At 37.9% G+C, this 15298-nt stretch overlaps 1 protein-coding gene across 14 annotated transcripts in view; it reads right to left on the bottom strand.

The window, feature by feature from the left end:
• Window positions 1-5353: 5353 nt before the first annotated feature.
• Window positions 5354-15298, bottom strand: part of TNS3 (tensin 3) — a 219277-nt gene continuing 209332 nt past the window's right edge. For all 14 annotated transcript variants that reach the window (XM_039548564.1, XM_039548558.1, XM_039548563.1 and 11 more), the window contains 5 exons: window positions 14856-14933; window positions 10578-10746; window positions 9522-9590; window positions 9353-9379; window positions 5354-8385 (listed from right to left, as the gene is read on the bottom strand). In XM_039548564.1, coding sequence (XP_039404498.1) covers window positions 8241-8385; window positions 9353-9379; window positions 9522-9590; window positions 10578-10746; window positions 14856-14933 — 488 coding nt within the window. In that variant the 3' untranslated portion in view covers window positions 5354-8240. The remainder of the gene's footprint in view (window positions 8386-9352; window positions 9380-9521; window positions 9591-10577; window positions 10747-14855; window positions 14934-15298) is intronic.

Below are 15298 nucleotides of genomic sequence, written 5' to 3' on the forward strand. Positions count from 1 at the left end.
ACCCCCAAAACCACAAAGCAATCTTTGTGACATCTTCCTGATTTCTTGAGTATTCTTTGCAATTTTTCATTTCTCAAGGTCAGCATTTTTTTTAACAGTGAAAGTATTTTACATTTTCCTTAATGGCCTGGTTTTGTCTAGATCTTCCACTTTTCAATTTTTTCCTATATTACTGCCCTTATATAAACCTAAATGTAAGGCAAATGCAACTCTCAACCACCTATACTTTTACTAGAGTAGAAATGAGTAATATTGGTGGTATTTTAAAAAAAAATTAATTAAATTCACACTTACTCTTCCTGTTCACAATATCCCACTTTCCAAAACCCCTATATCTAGTTCTGCAGCCTCCTTTTTTTTCAAGGCTCAAGTTCATACTTTTTTTCATAGCATACCGTACTGCTAAGCTTCCTCTCTAAGGCATGTTGCTCTTCCTTTCTCAGTACAGCCAAAAGGACCTTGTGGATAGTGGGCAAGATTCTACACAGCTTTAAGAGCACACAGTTTTAAGGACACAAAGACCTCAAAAAAACAGCTCTGGAATGTCCCATACACATACAAACAGAGATACAGACAAGTCCAGAGATACTAAGTCAACGTCAGCTACTGCAATTAAATATAGAAGGAATGGGTCAAAGTCATGATTTTCTTGATGCACACCCCTACAACTTTACCCACCTCAGAAATCACAATTCACAAATTTACCACAGTATTAATGTTCACAGGCATTTGCCAACAACTACTTTTCTAGTTTAAAGACAAGAACTTGAGACTGGATTTTTCCTCGCAAGCATCTACCATTTTATAAATGATTCATCACCTCCCCTAAACAAAAATAAAAATCATCGAATCAAGTCTTGTGAGACATTTTACATTGCTTCACTTTTACAGTGATTCCATGACTTCAAACTCATGCAGGACTTTTTTAATCTTTCCAGTGCTTTCTAAAAATCTTACCTATTACATCTCAGCAACATCTTGCTTGAGTCTGAAAGCACAGACACACTTAGATAGCCTTACTGTGAACACAGGACTTTAAAAAAGCCTTTGTGTGACAGTGCACACAGTGTATACTCAGACTGCATGTCACTCAGTGAACTGGACTAAGGCATGAAAATATTCCGCACCTAACAAATGTATCAGAGGTAGGAGCAAGCAAAATTCTGAGCTATTCACCATTCTGAGTTATTCTAACAAAATGAGGCACAGAAGTCCCAAGTTATAGTGAAAGGTGACTAAATATTACCATTGAAGAGAATCAAACCGTATTTGTTCCATTTTTTCTGAGAAACGGGTATGAATGGGTCCCATGTAAGAAGTAATACAGAAAAAATATCAAATCTGGATGTTCTCCAAATGGTGTGAGATCAAATATATATTTGACAGGAACAAATTCATATACAGGTTTCAGCACATGTATATACCATATACTGTAGTTTTGTCACTACGTGATCAATACCACCTTTAGGGATTTTTTTCATAATTGCCTTGTGACAAAACATACTGACACATGTTAAGACAGAGTTCCTCATAAAAATCCTTAGCAGATTTCTAAGTGCTATTTCAAATACCTGATACCTGGTACTTGTTCTGGAAAGAGACTGAAGTGGTCAGAAGTTGTTTGAGTGCTCCAACAAGGAAATTACCATCTTGCAGTTACTTTCAGGGATTTTTGTCTGTTTGTCAGTTGGAGCAAAACATGCTTACACATGAGAAGATGACTCCAAGTTTGCTGTAGCACTAAGTTACATGAATGTATATTAACTATTTTCATATGCAGGGAGAAATTTGTGTGCTGTGAAGCTTCCTGCTGAAGTCTGAGAGCCTCCTCTCATCACTCACATATCCTAGGTATAAACAGTTACCATGTGCTTCAATGAGAGTTTCACATTAGTTTGCAAATAGAAAGGCTTGAAACTAGTACTTCAATCAACATAGTTCTGTTTGTTTTTAAAGCTGGATTATTCTACTGCAGTAAACATAAGCATGCAGGTCTCCTGGGCCAATTTGATTACCCATCCATAGAGCATTTCATCCAAGCTCGTTTTTCTGTATTTTCTTTCATACCTGCCATTGGCTTTACACAAAAATCATGACATATATAATACAGGTGGCAACAGGGAAAAATCCAAAAGTCAGATTTAATAAGACTGGATATGAACAGTTGTAGATATTTAAAACAAAATTTGAGGACAGTATGTAACAGAAAATAAGTCATTGTTACATAAAAAGCTAATTCTGCTTTTTAAATAACTCTTCAAATAAATCTACCAAAGACATTAGAAGAGTTTTACAATTATGAAAATGTACTTTAATGATTTTAAAGACTTAATTTTTTAGAAGGTCATGCAGAAATTTCAGGTGAATCCATTCGTAAACACTTCTTATCTTACTGGAAAGGGACCAGTGGTAAGTTGCAACCTTGAACACCTGCCATAAAACACTGCCAAACTTGTGTACCTAGAGAAGAAATCTTCACAAGGCAAAGCACCAGCTGTTTGTAGGTCACAGAATCATAGATCATAGAATGGTTTGTGTTGGAAAGGATCTTAAAGATCTTTGCAAGGGCAGGAAGACCTTCCACCAGATAAGGTTGCTCAAAGCCCAATCCAACCTGGCCTTGAACATTTCCAAGGATGGGGCATCCACAGCTCTCTGCGCAACCTGTTCCAGTGCCTCGCCACCCTCTAACTTACAGAACTTCCTCTTCTAAACTTACCCTCTTTCTGTTTAAAACCATTACTCCTCTACCCATCATCTATCACTACACTGCCTGATAAAGAGTCCCTCCTCATCTTTGCTGCAGGCCTTAAGTACTGGAAGGCTGTGGTCTCCCTGGAGCCTTCATTTCATTAGGCTAAACAATCCAAACTCCCTCAGCCTGTCTTCATAGGGGAGGTGCTTCAGCCCTCTGACCACTTCCATGGAGTCAGCATGACTTCATTAAGGGGAAGTCATCGTTGATCAACCTTCTGTGATGAAATGACTGTCTTGGCTCAAGGGAAAGTGGTAGACATTTTCTTCCTGGACTTCAGTATGGCCTTTGATGCTGTCTTGGATAACACTCTCATAGACAAGCTGTTGATGTAGGGGCTAGATGAGCAGACAATTAAGTGGATTGAAAACTGCCTGCATAGGTGGGCATTGACAGTGCTGATGAGCAGTGCAAGGTTTAGCTGGAGGCCAGCAACTAGTGGTCTACCCCAGGGCTCCATATTGGGTCCAGTCCTTTATAACATGGTAATCGATGATCTGGGTGGATGATCAGGCAGAGTGTATCCTCAGTGAGTTTGTCAATGACACAAAACTAAGGCTGAGGAAGCTGTGCAGCCTGGCAAAGAAGGCTCAGGGGGAGCTCATCAATGTGTATAAATACAAGGAGGGTGCCAGGCTCTTTCCAGTGGTGCCCCATAACAGGACAAGAGGTGATTTTCACAAACTGAAACTCAGGAGGTTACCTCTGAATATCAGGAAACACTGTGAGGGTGATTAAAAACTACCAGAGATTGACCAAGGAGACTGTGGAAGTTCTACCCCTGGTGAATTCAAGCTGTTTGGGCAAATGGTTCTAGAGGTCCCTCTTTAAAAACAGAGTTGGACTAGATGATTTCCTTAGCTCCCTTCCACCCTCAACCACCCTGTGATTCTGAAAATATTAAAACATTAACATTGGTTCAAACACTTGTACTTTATGAGACACTAAATGTCTTCAAAGGAAGGGAACAGTTCCAGTTTGATATCCCTTGTAGTAACACGTAATGCAAATCCCTTCTCAGTTATTCAGCAAGATCCTTTAATACTCTAAAAGGCTCCCCTTTGCCCTCTTGGTAGTTTGCCAGATCTGCTAAGTCTCCTGAAAGCTTCCTGTTTCTGACTTTGGTTTTTAAGAACTTCTTTAGCTATTTGCCCTTGTAATTTCCTTTGTCCACACTGCCTGATACAGTTTACACTACTTGATGCTAGGTATCAACAGCAGAAGCAGATGAGGGATTTACTCTGCCTATCTGGTGAGCCAAGTTTTCTTGTTCCAAGGTTTTCTAATATAAATGTTTTAAAAATTACAAGGCAGCAGCTTCTGCCCCTTTTTTAAAGAGTCTGGCTGTATACTTAAAGGTCTCTCCAAAGAAATTATGTAACTGACAAAAAACAGCCTTTCAAAGACAAAAACACATAAAGGCCAAGTGCTGACTTGTTTAGCCTTGCCAAAAGAAGACTGAGGGACACAAGGGGGAGCAGATCTCTTGCTATGAATATCTCAAAGAGAGAACAGTTATTCATACTAAGAGAATACTGGCATATAAATACTGCATATAAACTAGTTGTGAATATCTCTAGGATGAATACTGAAAGCAGATTTTCTTCCACTGGAGCAAAGAGACTCCAGAGCAGCCTTGAAATGTACCCAAGAGCAGCCCATGTACACAATGGCATCCAGGTTCAAGGACAAGGGTTTAACAGGAGAGACTGGACTCTTGACACAGAAGATCCATTTTACTATTGCATCCTTGTCATCTGTTTCACATTATAACTCATTCTAATAAAAGATGAATACTTTTCATGAATAACTGTCAGTTTACACCCACGCATAAACCTCACAATGGCCTGTAGTGATGAATGACAGTCAAGCATAATGAATGAAAAATTCCTGCTAGCATATGCCTCATAAAAAAGGCATCTGCATGACACACCAGAGTTTATCAGTCTTGGAAATAATCCTGATAAAGCATGTATATAACTCAACCTTCACTGTGTGTCTGACGCACTGATTTTGTACCTATTTCAGCCAGGGGTTAAATTTCTCATGCCCTCTGGAAGGTTTTCCTTAAAAAGCTTGAAAGGTTTTCCTGTAAGCGCTGTGGAGGCACAGTTAGATGGGTGCAATATCTCAGAAGAAGATATCATATTCCTCTTTCTTACACTGAATTATGCAATGCAGGCAATAGATACTTTTATACCATTATAACCACAAATTAACTAGGAAAATCATATGCTTTAAATGACTTGAACCACTAACACAGGCTCATGTGAAGTCCTTGAAAGAAATCTCAAATGTTTCTTAAAACTGAACCCCAGCACCCAAATTATTCTTAATTCATGAAGAAGGCTTTGCTTATTAGCTGATTTCAAATGCCAGATGGTAACTTTCATTCAGAACAGACTTCCCTGTGACAATTGTGTGGTGGATTTTCACATTTGTAGTTTTATCATAATTTGAAAGAGGTGGTATCTGAAGAGCAGAGAAAATGACTATACAAAGAATTTATAGACTGAAGACCTTTAGATGCTTCTTTACAGTTTCAAGAAAAAAGTGAAAATTTTCACTAGTAAGAAAAATCAAGAAAGAAACATTAAATATTGGACACGGTGAAACCATTTAATTAAAAACATGGCTTTTATCATTTTTGTAGTTTAACACTGTATGATTATAATAGCATATTTACTAACCACATTAATAGGAGTCTGGCTAAATATATGTGTCAATTTGCTGCCATTAGTTATGAAACTGCATATACACATCTACCAGAAATCTTGAAAGAAAGTGCTGTATAAAGATTAGTCTTGTATTTGCCATGAACATGTAAGTTTCATGAGTATTTTTCTACACAGACTACATAATGGTACATACTGAACTATCTTGCTTTGTGCATTTTTAATTCATTAAAAAGCAAATGCCCGTGGCAATATACCATCCAAAGGAATGCAAAATAGAAAATCTCCCTTAGAAACAGGGTAACTTCTTTTTTCCCACTTAGCAAGTAGAGCTAAACTCCCAGAAAATATCACCAGGAGTGTCAGCATGCAATCCCTCATGCTTTTGATTTCAGCAGACCTTGAGAAAGCACAAGGAATAAAAAATAAGGTCCTAAATGGAAATGACAATACACAGGAAAAAAAAGACATTTTATTTTCAGCCCAAAGGCCAACACAGCTGTCTAGGAAAACACACTAAAATTTATTATCTACAGAAGTGGAAAAATATAGTAAAAAATTCCTCCGCATTTCAATGCTCACAACACACCAGATTAACATCTAATTGAGACTCAAGTCTACTTGAGATGTCAGCTGAAGAAATTCTCTGGGCTTCCACTGGGTGATGAGATTAGGCAACTGGAATCTTTGTACACCAAAAGAATCTTAAAAGAAAACTTGTTCTCATATTTTATAAAAGGAGTAAAGCTCTGAGAAGTAAGAACTGCAATCTTTTTTTGGATGGTACATAAACAATAGTAAGTAATATACCTCTGTGCCAAAAGAACAGAATTATATATTACAAATCAGAAGTACTTGCCTTTGTTGCTTCAATGGTAGCTACCGCACTTTGGATTGCTCCACCCTTCTACAGATACCCAACGCCCACTCCTACTAATAAACCACTTTCTCATCCAAATACATTAAAATTCAGTAATTTCCTCTCTCTCTTCCTCATCACCTTCCTTTTAAAAAGCATAAAGTTATTTACACAAAATTGATAGTTACACAAATAATTTGGTAACACTTCAGCTATGGTCACTGAATAAGGTTTTAACATGGTCCTAATACTTCAGGAAATACAAAGAGAGCTGTTAAAAATCCTCCCTATTTTATACAGGACAAATGTAGTTCAAATTGGTGGATAAAAGGATTAAAATCTACAAGTGGGTAAAGTGGCTCATGTATCAACATGCAAAATACAGCATGCTATTTTATTCCTCAGGTTATTAATATAATGTTGACAGCCACACATGAAAGAAATAGAAGCAATGAAATTTTTCAGCACTTGCCACACTAAAGTTGTATTATAACCATCAGTTCTCATACAGGGGGTCTAGTACTGCTCTTTTTGAGTGAATGGGAGCTACACAGTAGATCTCAGTGGCTTACTCTCCTTGTGCAGGCTTCCACTGTAACCTACTGCATCAATTTTCTGTAAAGCTAAGCAGCATTTCCTTATGCATTTCAAATATCAATGTGTTAAGAAAGATAAAGAGATATGTACAAGTGTGACGGATGTAGAAATCATGACATAAATGCTCTCAAGAAATGGGACAGAGTAACAAGATAAAGTACATTCACTTTCAAATTCCCTAACTCGAGGAATAACAAATCAAATATAGTTCCTACAGGTTAAAAAAAAACGTTAAAAAATCCTCAAAACTCCAGCAAAATAATGGGGTAGAAGAATCCATAAATATAATTACATATTATGTAGGGGAATAAAACAGTATTGCAGAGGCAGAAAATGGGAAGTGCCTTGTCACTGTAAGACAAAAGACAAAATACCAGACTATTGTCTCCAGCAAGGCACAGGCTACACACACATTCACTTACACAAAATAGTGCTAAGGAGGCAAAGCTCAACATTGGTCTAGTTTAAGAATTATCTCTATGGCACACCAAGATCTGGGATCCACTACACAATATCTCACAGGTAAAAATGTATAAATATACAATTTTCATCTTTGCTTTTCCCTCATTTTCATCCTGTAATTACTAAAATGCTTAATCTTCCCTGCTTACTTCTCTGTATTAAAAAAAAATACAAAAAACCCCTAGCTACAGAACAGATTTTCACACTTTTGTTCTGCCACTTCTGCTCTATTGAAAAACTTTCAAACTAAAACAGCTCAGCCTTCTTAACACTAAATACAGAGCAATCTTCCTGAATATTCCACACTGCCACTCCTTTCTTACCAGAAATCAACTTGCACAAACCTTCTTTTCACATACATCTTCCCCTTTCTCCATTCAGTTCTCATCACTGATCACAAAGACATAAGGAAGAGCAAGTAGTCTTCCTCAGATGATCATTCTCCTAAAAGCGTGTTTGCAAGGCCTACAACTACAATTGCTGCAACCATGGCAAGTGCCTTTGGGGAGATTTTACAAAACATTTTCTGAACAAAAAAGTAGCGCAATCTATTAAGTATTTCTGCTCCAATAAATTATGAGAAACAGCATGTGAAGATATATTAGAAACCCATCAGGAGAAACGTTCTTCATTTATGCTTCATTCAGGTAACGGCTACGTGGGTTTGGGTGGCACCCAGCTTCTTTTGTTTTGTCCTCCGATATAAAAACATTTGTGAAGCATCCTGAAATAAAAGCCTGAGCTCTCACAAGCACAATACACAGATCATCCTCTGCTTTCCTTATTGGGAATGACAATATTCAGATATTGTTACTGAATAGCCTTTCTCCCTCTCACAGTGATTTCCTTTGGTGAAGTCAGCGATGAGCTCTGAATCAAGGATGGAAAGGCATCAGATCTTCTTCTGGGATCCAATCATGACCTTTGATACAAAGTTCACAATGGCACTGGCAGGTTGTTCTGGATCATGTTCTGCAAAGAGGTGGCATACGTTGTCTGTGGCACTGCCTTGCTTCCTGGCAATGAACCCAAACACTCTGCAAGGGCAGCAATCACAGTATGTCAAGAGAACTGACAGATAGGCATTGCCTCATTGCATAAAACAGAAAAGATACTGCAGAAACCAAGCACACAAAGCAGACTTCTCTGTTCTGATGGACAAGGTTCCATGTGACTGCTAAACACAGTGGTCCAGATGGACCAGCCAGCTCAGAAAAGAATCAGGAAAGGAGACTGACCCCTTCCTTCTACTCTGTTTATATGGCATCGTGTGCTGTTTTGCTGTCAGAGACATGCTGCTGAGCCTGGGGACGTATTTAATCTGATTCAATACTGCTGTTCTCTTACCTACTTTGGGGGGCTCGTAGTGTGGTGTGTCAGGGACTGCCCAAAGAGAGGTTTTGAGGGCCACACACCTTGGTGGACAGAGTATTGGAAAAAGGATTTAAGCCATCTATTTGTGTTCCTTTCCAGAAACACAAATGCTGAGCCTCTCTGTTTTAAGTTACTTCTTTGGATTAACGGGTGACAACGTTTGCCTCCAACAGAAAACACTTTGCAATCCACAGGTAACAATGAATTTATGCCACACACTAATATTACCAGGAGTGTTTTCATCTATGTAGCGAGGGAGGGATTTTTTTAAAGCTATCAGTCTAAGTGAGAAAAGTTTGTGTTAAGTCTTGCTGGACAGGTGGAACACAAAACTGAGAGGCAAATAGCTCTAACTTTTGAAACCATAGTCAAATCACAGACCTGCAATCTAAACAAACCATGCTAGCGCTGGCTCCAGACATCCCACCACCACCGATTACATAATTAGGCCCCAACTTGCAAAGGTGTAAATGAAGTAACCAAAGTCTAATTACAGAGGGCTGAGAGACTTTAGTCTCTGAACAGCTTGCTTTCCCTTCCACATTTCAAACAAAAGTAATTTATAACACCAAGAAACTGATCACTTTAATAATATTCCTATAACATTCAGTTAAAAGAGACTCCACTTACTTTGCAGAAAGGCCATCTTTCATCCACCTTGTCCATTAACAAAGCAGTAAAAAAACATAGAATGGAGAAATAAAAATGAAACCTATGTTAGTTTTGGTTTGTTTGCTGGGTTTTTTTGGTAGATCAACAATACAAATAACATATTAAAAATACTACTTGTCATACTTACTTTCTGTCCTGTGGATCCAAAGCACAGAAAATAACAGTATTGACTGAATAATGTCTCCGGAAAAAGAGTCTGGATAGGAAGAAATAGAACAAATTTCAGAAACAGTTAAGATGCTTAGAATTCTAAACAATAAACAAATCTGAAAAATAAACTCTATTTAGTCTTAATTTAATAAAGACAATATATTCCCTTTGCTCTCTCTGAGTGACTTTGAAAGCCACCTGAACTGCTCCAACCAAATAAATACGTATTTAAAATACTAACATCAAGTTTTTGAAACAAAGGAAAACTGACTCTCAAGCTAAGAAAAAGGACTAGGAGCATGAAATGTATTTTTTCTAAAAACTGGCCATTTAGTTACTATTTTAGTGGGAGAGAAAACTTCGTGGAACCTGTGAATAATTTGATCATACTATGTTTCAAAATATTCACACTCCTAGGCATTACAATTAAAGGTTCTGAGATCTGCTACAAATCATTGTAAACCCCATGGAATTAAGAAGTCTGGCACTTCTTCTTTTCTAACCTACAATAAATTCCTGTTGTCCTTCGTTATTGTCATTTTTGTAATTGAAAGAGTTTGTAGTAGCCTAACTAGCACCTAGAACAAAGTATAAATTGACTTTTTATCATAGTTTTTTATAGGCTATCCAAAACACTGTTTCAGATCCTGGAGATACACATCATCTGCTTAAGTCAGCTCTGTTCAGTGATACTGGTGAAAGACATCATGAAGATAAATTATTTCACTGAACAGGCACAATATCAAATGCTAGCAAAGCCATTACTTTCCCTTTTTATAAGAAATAACAATAAAAAATGTCATATCAAAGTGACCTTCCAGTGTTAAAATATGCCATGTGTAAATAAAGCCCACAGTTTAAAAGATATATTTTCCTGTACTGCAGCCATCTTACACAGTCACCATCATTCCTATAATCGTAGTATCCTCTGAGACAGAGATTGCAAAATGTAACTAGGAACGTCAAATCAACAGTGGCCAACACTTGATAGGGACAGGGACAGATATTCTCGTCCCATCCTTCTTTTGCTTACTTTCTTTGATTATCCGTCAGTGTGATTCCCTGAGCAGACACCTTGAAATGGACAACGGTTGAGACAGGAGAAGGATCTTGCATCAGGGTCATGCTCAAGGCTTTCTGTACTGCCTGGTAGCCTGTGAGGGACTCCATCTCCACTGAATTCAGGTACCAAACGTTACAAGCTGTAATGGAAGAGAGGTAAGACTTTGAGAGGTCACAGGCCTTTTGCTCTCCCTTTGATTTTAATACCTTTATATCAAAGCCAATGACTATATTTATCTATTACCCATAGATACCCTGAAATTTAAATAAATACAAGACAGCACTAGAGAGTACACTTGTAGGTAGTACTGGAGCAAAGGTATTCCAGAGAGGAAAGAATGGGGATATTTTGCTTTAAAGTTCAAATACATCAGCCAGTAAGAAAATACACATTTGCAGCATACATTCACATGTTCTACAGTTTCAAATGGTATTTGAACTATATTCAAAGAAAACAATTCACTTGACTGGCACGATAAGAATGTTTTCACACCAAAAAGAACTGAGGGTTATTGAAAAGCTCATTTCTCATTCATTCCGTAGTGTTCTGTATATTTAATGATTTCAGGGCAAATAAAACAATTTCCACACTGATGAAAATTACTACATATATTTTTAGGCCTTTTCTTTATTTCAGCATGCACTTACTTCTAAAAGTACTATTCCTCTTCTAGAGATATTAGCAACTTCTGAAATATCTCTATAAAATAGATAATCATTGGTTTCTAACGCTACCAGTTACTTTTTTTACATGGTTTCATATCAATCTGCAGCGAGCACTAGGAAAATATGTATTAATATTATATAACTTTACATAGTAGTTCTGTACTACTGTAAAATACTACAAAGTACAGTGCCATCTACAGTATAAACTATTATTATTATTATATAGTATTAACAGAATCACTCACATGCTTACTATGGGACTGTGGTATAAAGTCAAATTTACAAACAAATTTAAGAACAAGCAAGAAGGATTATGCACATCCATAGCTAAACACTAGTACCAAGAGATTTTGTGTTGGTAAAAACATTTGTGTAGGTATCCAGGACAAAATTTACAACTCTGTCAGTTGACACATACAAACTACCATGGTTATATTTCATTTGTTTAGCAGTTTCGTTTGGCTTGCCAACGTTACTATGAAAGCAAAGATTAAATTAAATATAACAGTTTCTCTTTTTATATGGCTATTCTGTAATCTGTCTTAAGCTTTCTCCTATGACTATTTACATAAAATTATAGAGCTAGACACTGGCTAGCTCAAAACAACCAACAGTTAAAAACTGCGTAAGCCTAAGTTTGATTCCAGCATAATGATCAGCCCAGTAACTTCAAGCTCTGGAGTCCATCAGTGAAAGAAGGGATCCTGAAGTTTCATTTATTTGATTTGCCAAGTGTAAAATTTCAAAAATGTATTTGTGCATTGCTGTGAAAGTTTCAATAACTTTTGCTTGACTCAATCACAATTCATGCACAGAGGGATTTAAGATGACGAGTAGCAACCCAAAACTGTTATGAACATTCCAAACCATAAGCTCTCTTCTTCTCACCTCATTACTGTGTATGGTTGGTACAGATCTAAAGCTCTTCACTATCCTGTGAGTCTTCCCCAGAACAAGAAGCTTCCCTTCTTTCATAGCCACACAAATCAGAGTCCCTTCCTCTTCTGCCACACAGTACATTGCTGTCAACAGACTGTTTTCAGGTTTTGTTTCTAAATGAAATTTCCAAGCATTTTATCTAGATTGCCCTCAAAGTAATAGTTCAAACACCAGTTACCAAATACAGTAGATTGCTTCTGTAGCACAAAAAATAATAAATGAAACCTTTTACCAAAGTGTTGCAAAGTGAAAACATATCAGCATAAAAAGGAGAGGAAAGGTAATGAGAAACACTGAAAGATTTCTCATTTAGGAACATCATGCATGGTCTGACAAGGTATCAATAACAGTAATCCCAGAGAAACCATACTCCAACCTAGAACAAAAGGAAGACCTTTCGTTCAGTGCAGCTGCCCTGCAATGTTGCTGCTCTCATCTTTCACAGGTGACATTTTGGAGCACGTCTGTGCCACCAGCAACAGCTTAACAATGCTGCTTTTAGACTGGGAATGTCCTTTGTTCAGAATGCTTAGTTTCTTGACTGTATCAGTGTAAAGAGAAGTTAAGAACTGCAATTTATTTGGGCAGAAAATTTTGTTGCTGAACAGGAAAGTTAATAAAGCAAGGTGAATTCTACTAGGGAAAAGCCTCTTATTTGTATGGTTTCTAGTCTTCAACTGTCAGTGTCTAAGAAGCAAAGGATTTCTAGTCAGCTTCAGCACTTAGATAGAAACTGGAAATGCTCATTAGGTTTTTCAGGCAGCTATAAAAAATAATCCTTCTAGGAAAACACATCATTTTTTGCTTGTGCAGTGAGAAAAGTGTGGGTAAAGAAGGGCAGGGAGAAAGTGTTTCTGCTTTAAAGTTTCTTTGAAAGGACTCAGTTTACATGTTTTGAGTCTGCACTTCAGTGTTGAACTCCACAATTTGAACGCTTCTGTGAATGGAAAGGGACCCCTGATGTATCAAGGCAAAAAAAAAAAAAACAAAAAAACCTCTGAGAACCTCTCATAGCTAATTTATCTATTTGGGTTCTAAAATCCTTGTTTAAAAACAACAAAAACAACAAAACAGGTTAAAACCAAAAGTACTAAGTACCCTAATGATCCATGATATGACACATCTCATGTAGAGTTATCTGACTACTGCCCCAGCTGAAGAACTACTTCTTTATGAAAAGCATTGTCCGAGCAAGGAGAAACCAACATTTCTTGAAAGACAACACATGCCCCTTTTGATGGCTTTTCTAGAAGTAAAGTGCTACAAAAAGTTATTCTCGTTTTTTTCCCTGTTGGCCACAACAAACACCAACCAGTGAGCCAGCACATGCTCACCCGCAGCACAGCCTCCCAAAGGTTTGCCATTGCCTCAGCCACACATGCCTGCTCAATTAGAGCGCTCAATTAGAGCACTCAAAATGGTGCTTCACATTTAAAGTTGAAGCAGACTGCTGCACAAGCAAGGAGCAACACTCTCTCCAGAGCTGGCCAGACAACTGCCCCTTCAGAAGTGCTCTAAAATGCATGAGGGCAATGAGGCAGCATTCTTAGAAAGGCATGCTTCGCCACAACACTCACTTGTGGATCCAGTGGTAGGCTAAACTCGAAAGAAAGTGGCAAAGGTAGTGTATTCCTGTGCTCTAACGGCACTAATTGGGTGACTTCTGGGGAGAATTCATAGCTACCTGAAAACCAAGGACCATGGGAGAGCATGGGCAGGTTCCCCTGGACATGCCCACTGTACAGCAGAGTAACACAGTGGCTGCATTTCTTCTAAGGACAACCTTAAGATTATGCAGGAATACTCACAGCATTGTCCAATACAGTGAGTTAGGATGCCACCACACTTTTTCAGAGAGGCTGTTTAACTAGCTCTCTGGATCCGCTGCACACTAACAAAGCAAATAAGAAGCAGAACACACCTCTACACAGCTGCTGCCAACACCCCACGTTTGAGAGCCATACAGATGGTAACAATGCATAGCATCGTATCATTTGGAGGTACTCTGGTCATGGTTCGTCTGTCACACCAAATAAGCTTGTGGTAACACAAGTCAACTTGCCAGAAATGGTGCTGCATTACACACAAGAATCCATAGAAACATCCAATGGAAAAGACACATGACATTTCCTAGTAACATGCAGCACCAAGTGAAGTACAGGGAATTGTTCTTTTTTTTTCAGATTGATGCAACAGTAAGCATTTTGCAGTGGTATTGTTAACCCCTATGATGAGAACTTAACCCTAACTGAACACCTTCCTTAGTTGGCTTTTGCAGACCTCACACATAGTTCTTGAACCTTTGCAACCACAGGTTGAAAATATCCTCTCAAAGTTTATCAGTTATGAAAGCAATATCCTGCTTAAAAATTGCCACGCTTGAAGAAACCTATGTATACCTCATATTCTCATAAGACACATGACTGGAAACCAAATACAGGGTTGTAGAACTTAGGAACTGGTTGCAGAAAACAGAAAGAACATGGTACATATCCTCACAGTGCCCTTTACACTTCCTACCCAGTGCTCTAAATTTAACTGCTACCTTTACATATCCTTCAATCCAGTCTAAGCTTCAGCTTCTCCCAACCTGTAAAATGCAAACTTTGTAACAGTCAAATACAAGGTTAAAAGTTTAACAGACCTGCACCCTGCTTGAGAAGCTCCGCAGCTGAGTTTGCAGCAGTTTGTGGAGAAGTTTCTGCTATCTCCTCCAAGGGATCTGCAAACAGAAAACACTGTCCATGTCTTGTATGGACTTGAATCAACAAATCAAAGTCCACAGTCAAGTATGAGCTTAGCATTTGTAACTGCGATCTCATCTACTGGACAAATCTTGGCCAGAAACATGAAACAACCTTTTATTTGCAATTATAATCATTTATGTAGGCTTTGTGCTGCATCAGGTTTTTTTGCCTCAAGCACCACAAGCAGGATGCTTAACCTTTATTTCCTGACAATAAAAGACATAACATAGGCATATGCTGCAGGGACTCACATGATGACACATTAAGACAATACTTATAGCTATATTCCCTCACTACAACCTGAAAAAAATTTAAATAGTGTGATTTTAATGATCTCATT

The sequence above is a fragment of the Corvus cornix genome, chromosome 2 (assembly GCF_000738735.6).
Source record: "Corvus cornix cornix isolate S_Up_H32 chromosome 2, ASM73873v5, whole genome shotgun sequence".
NCBI classification, from domain to species: Eukaryota; Metazoa; Chordata; class Aves; order Passeriformes; family Corvidae; genus Corvus; species Corvus cornix.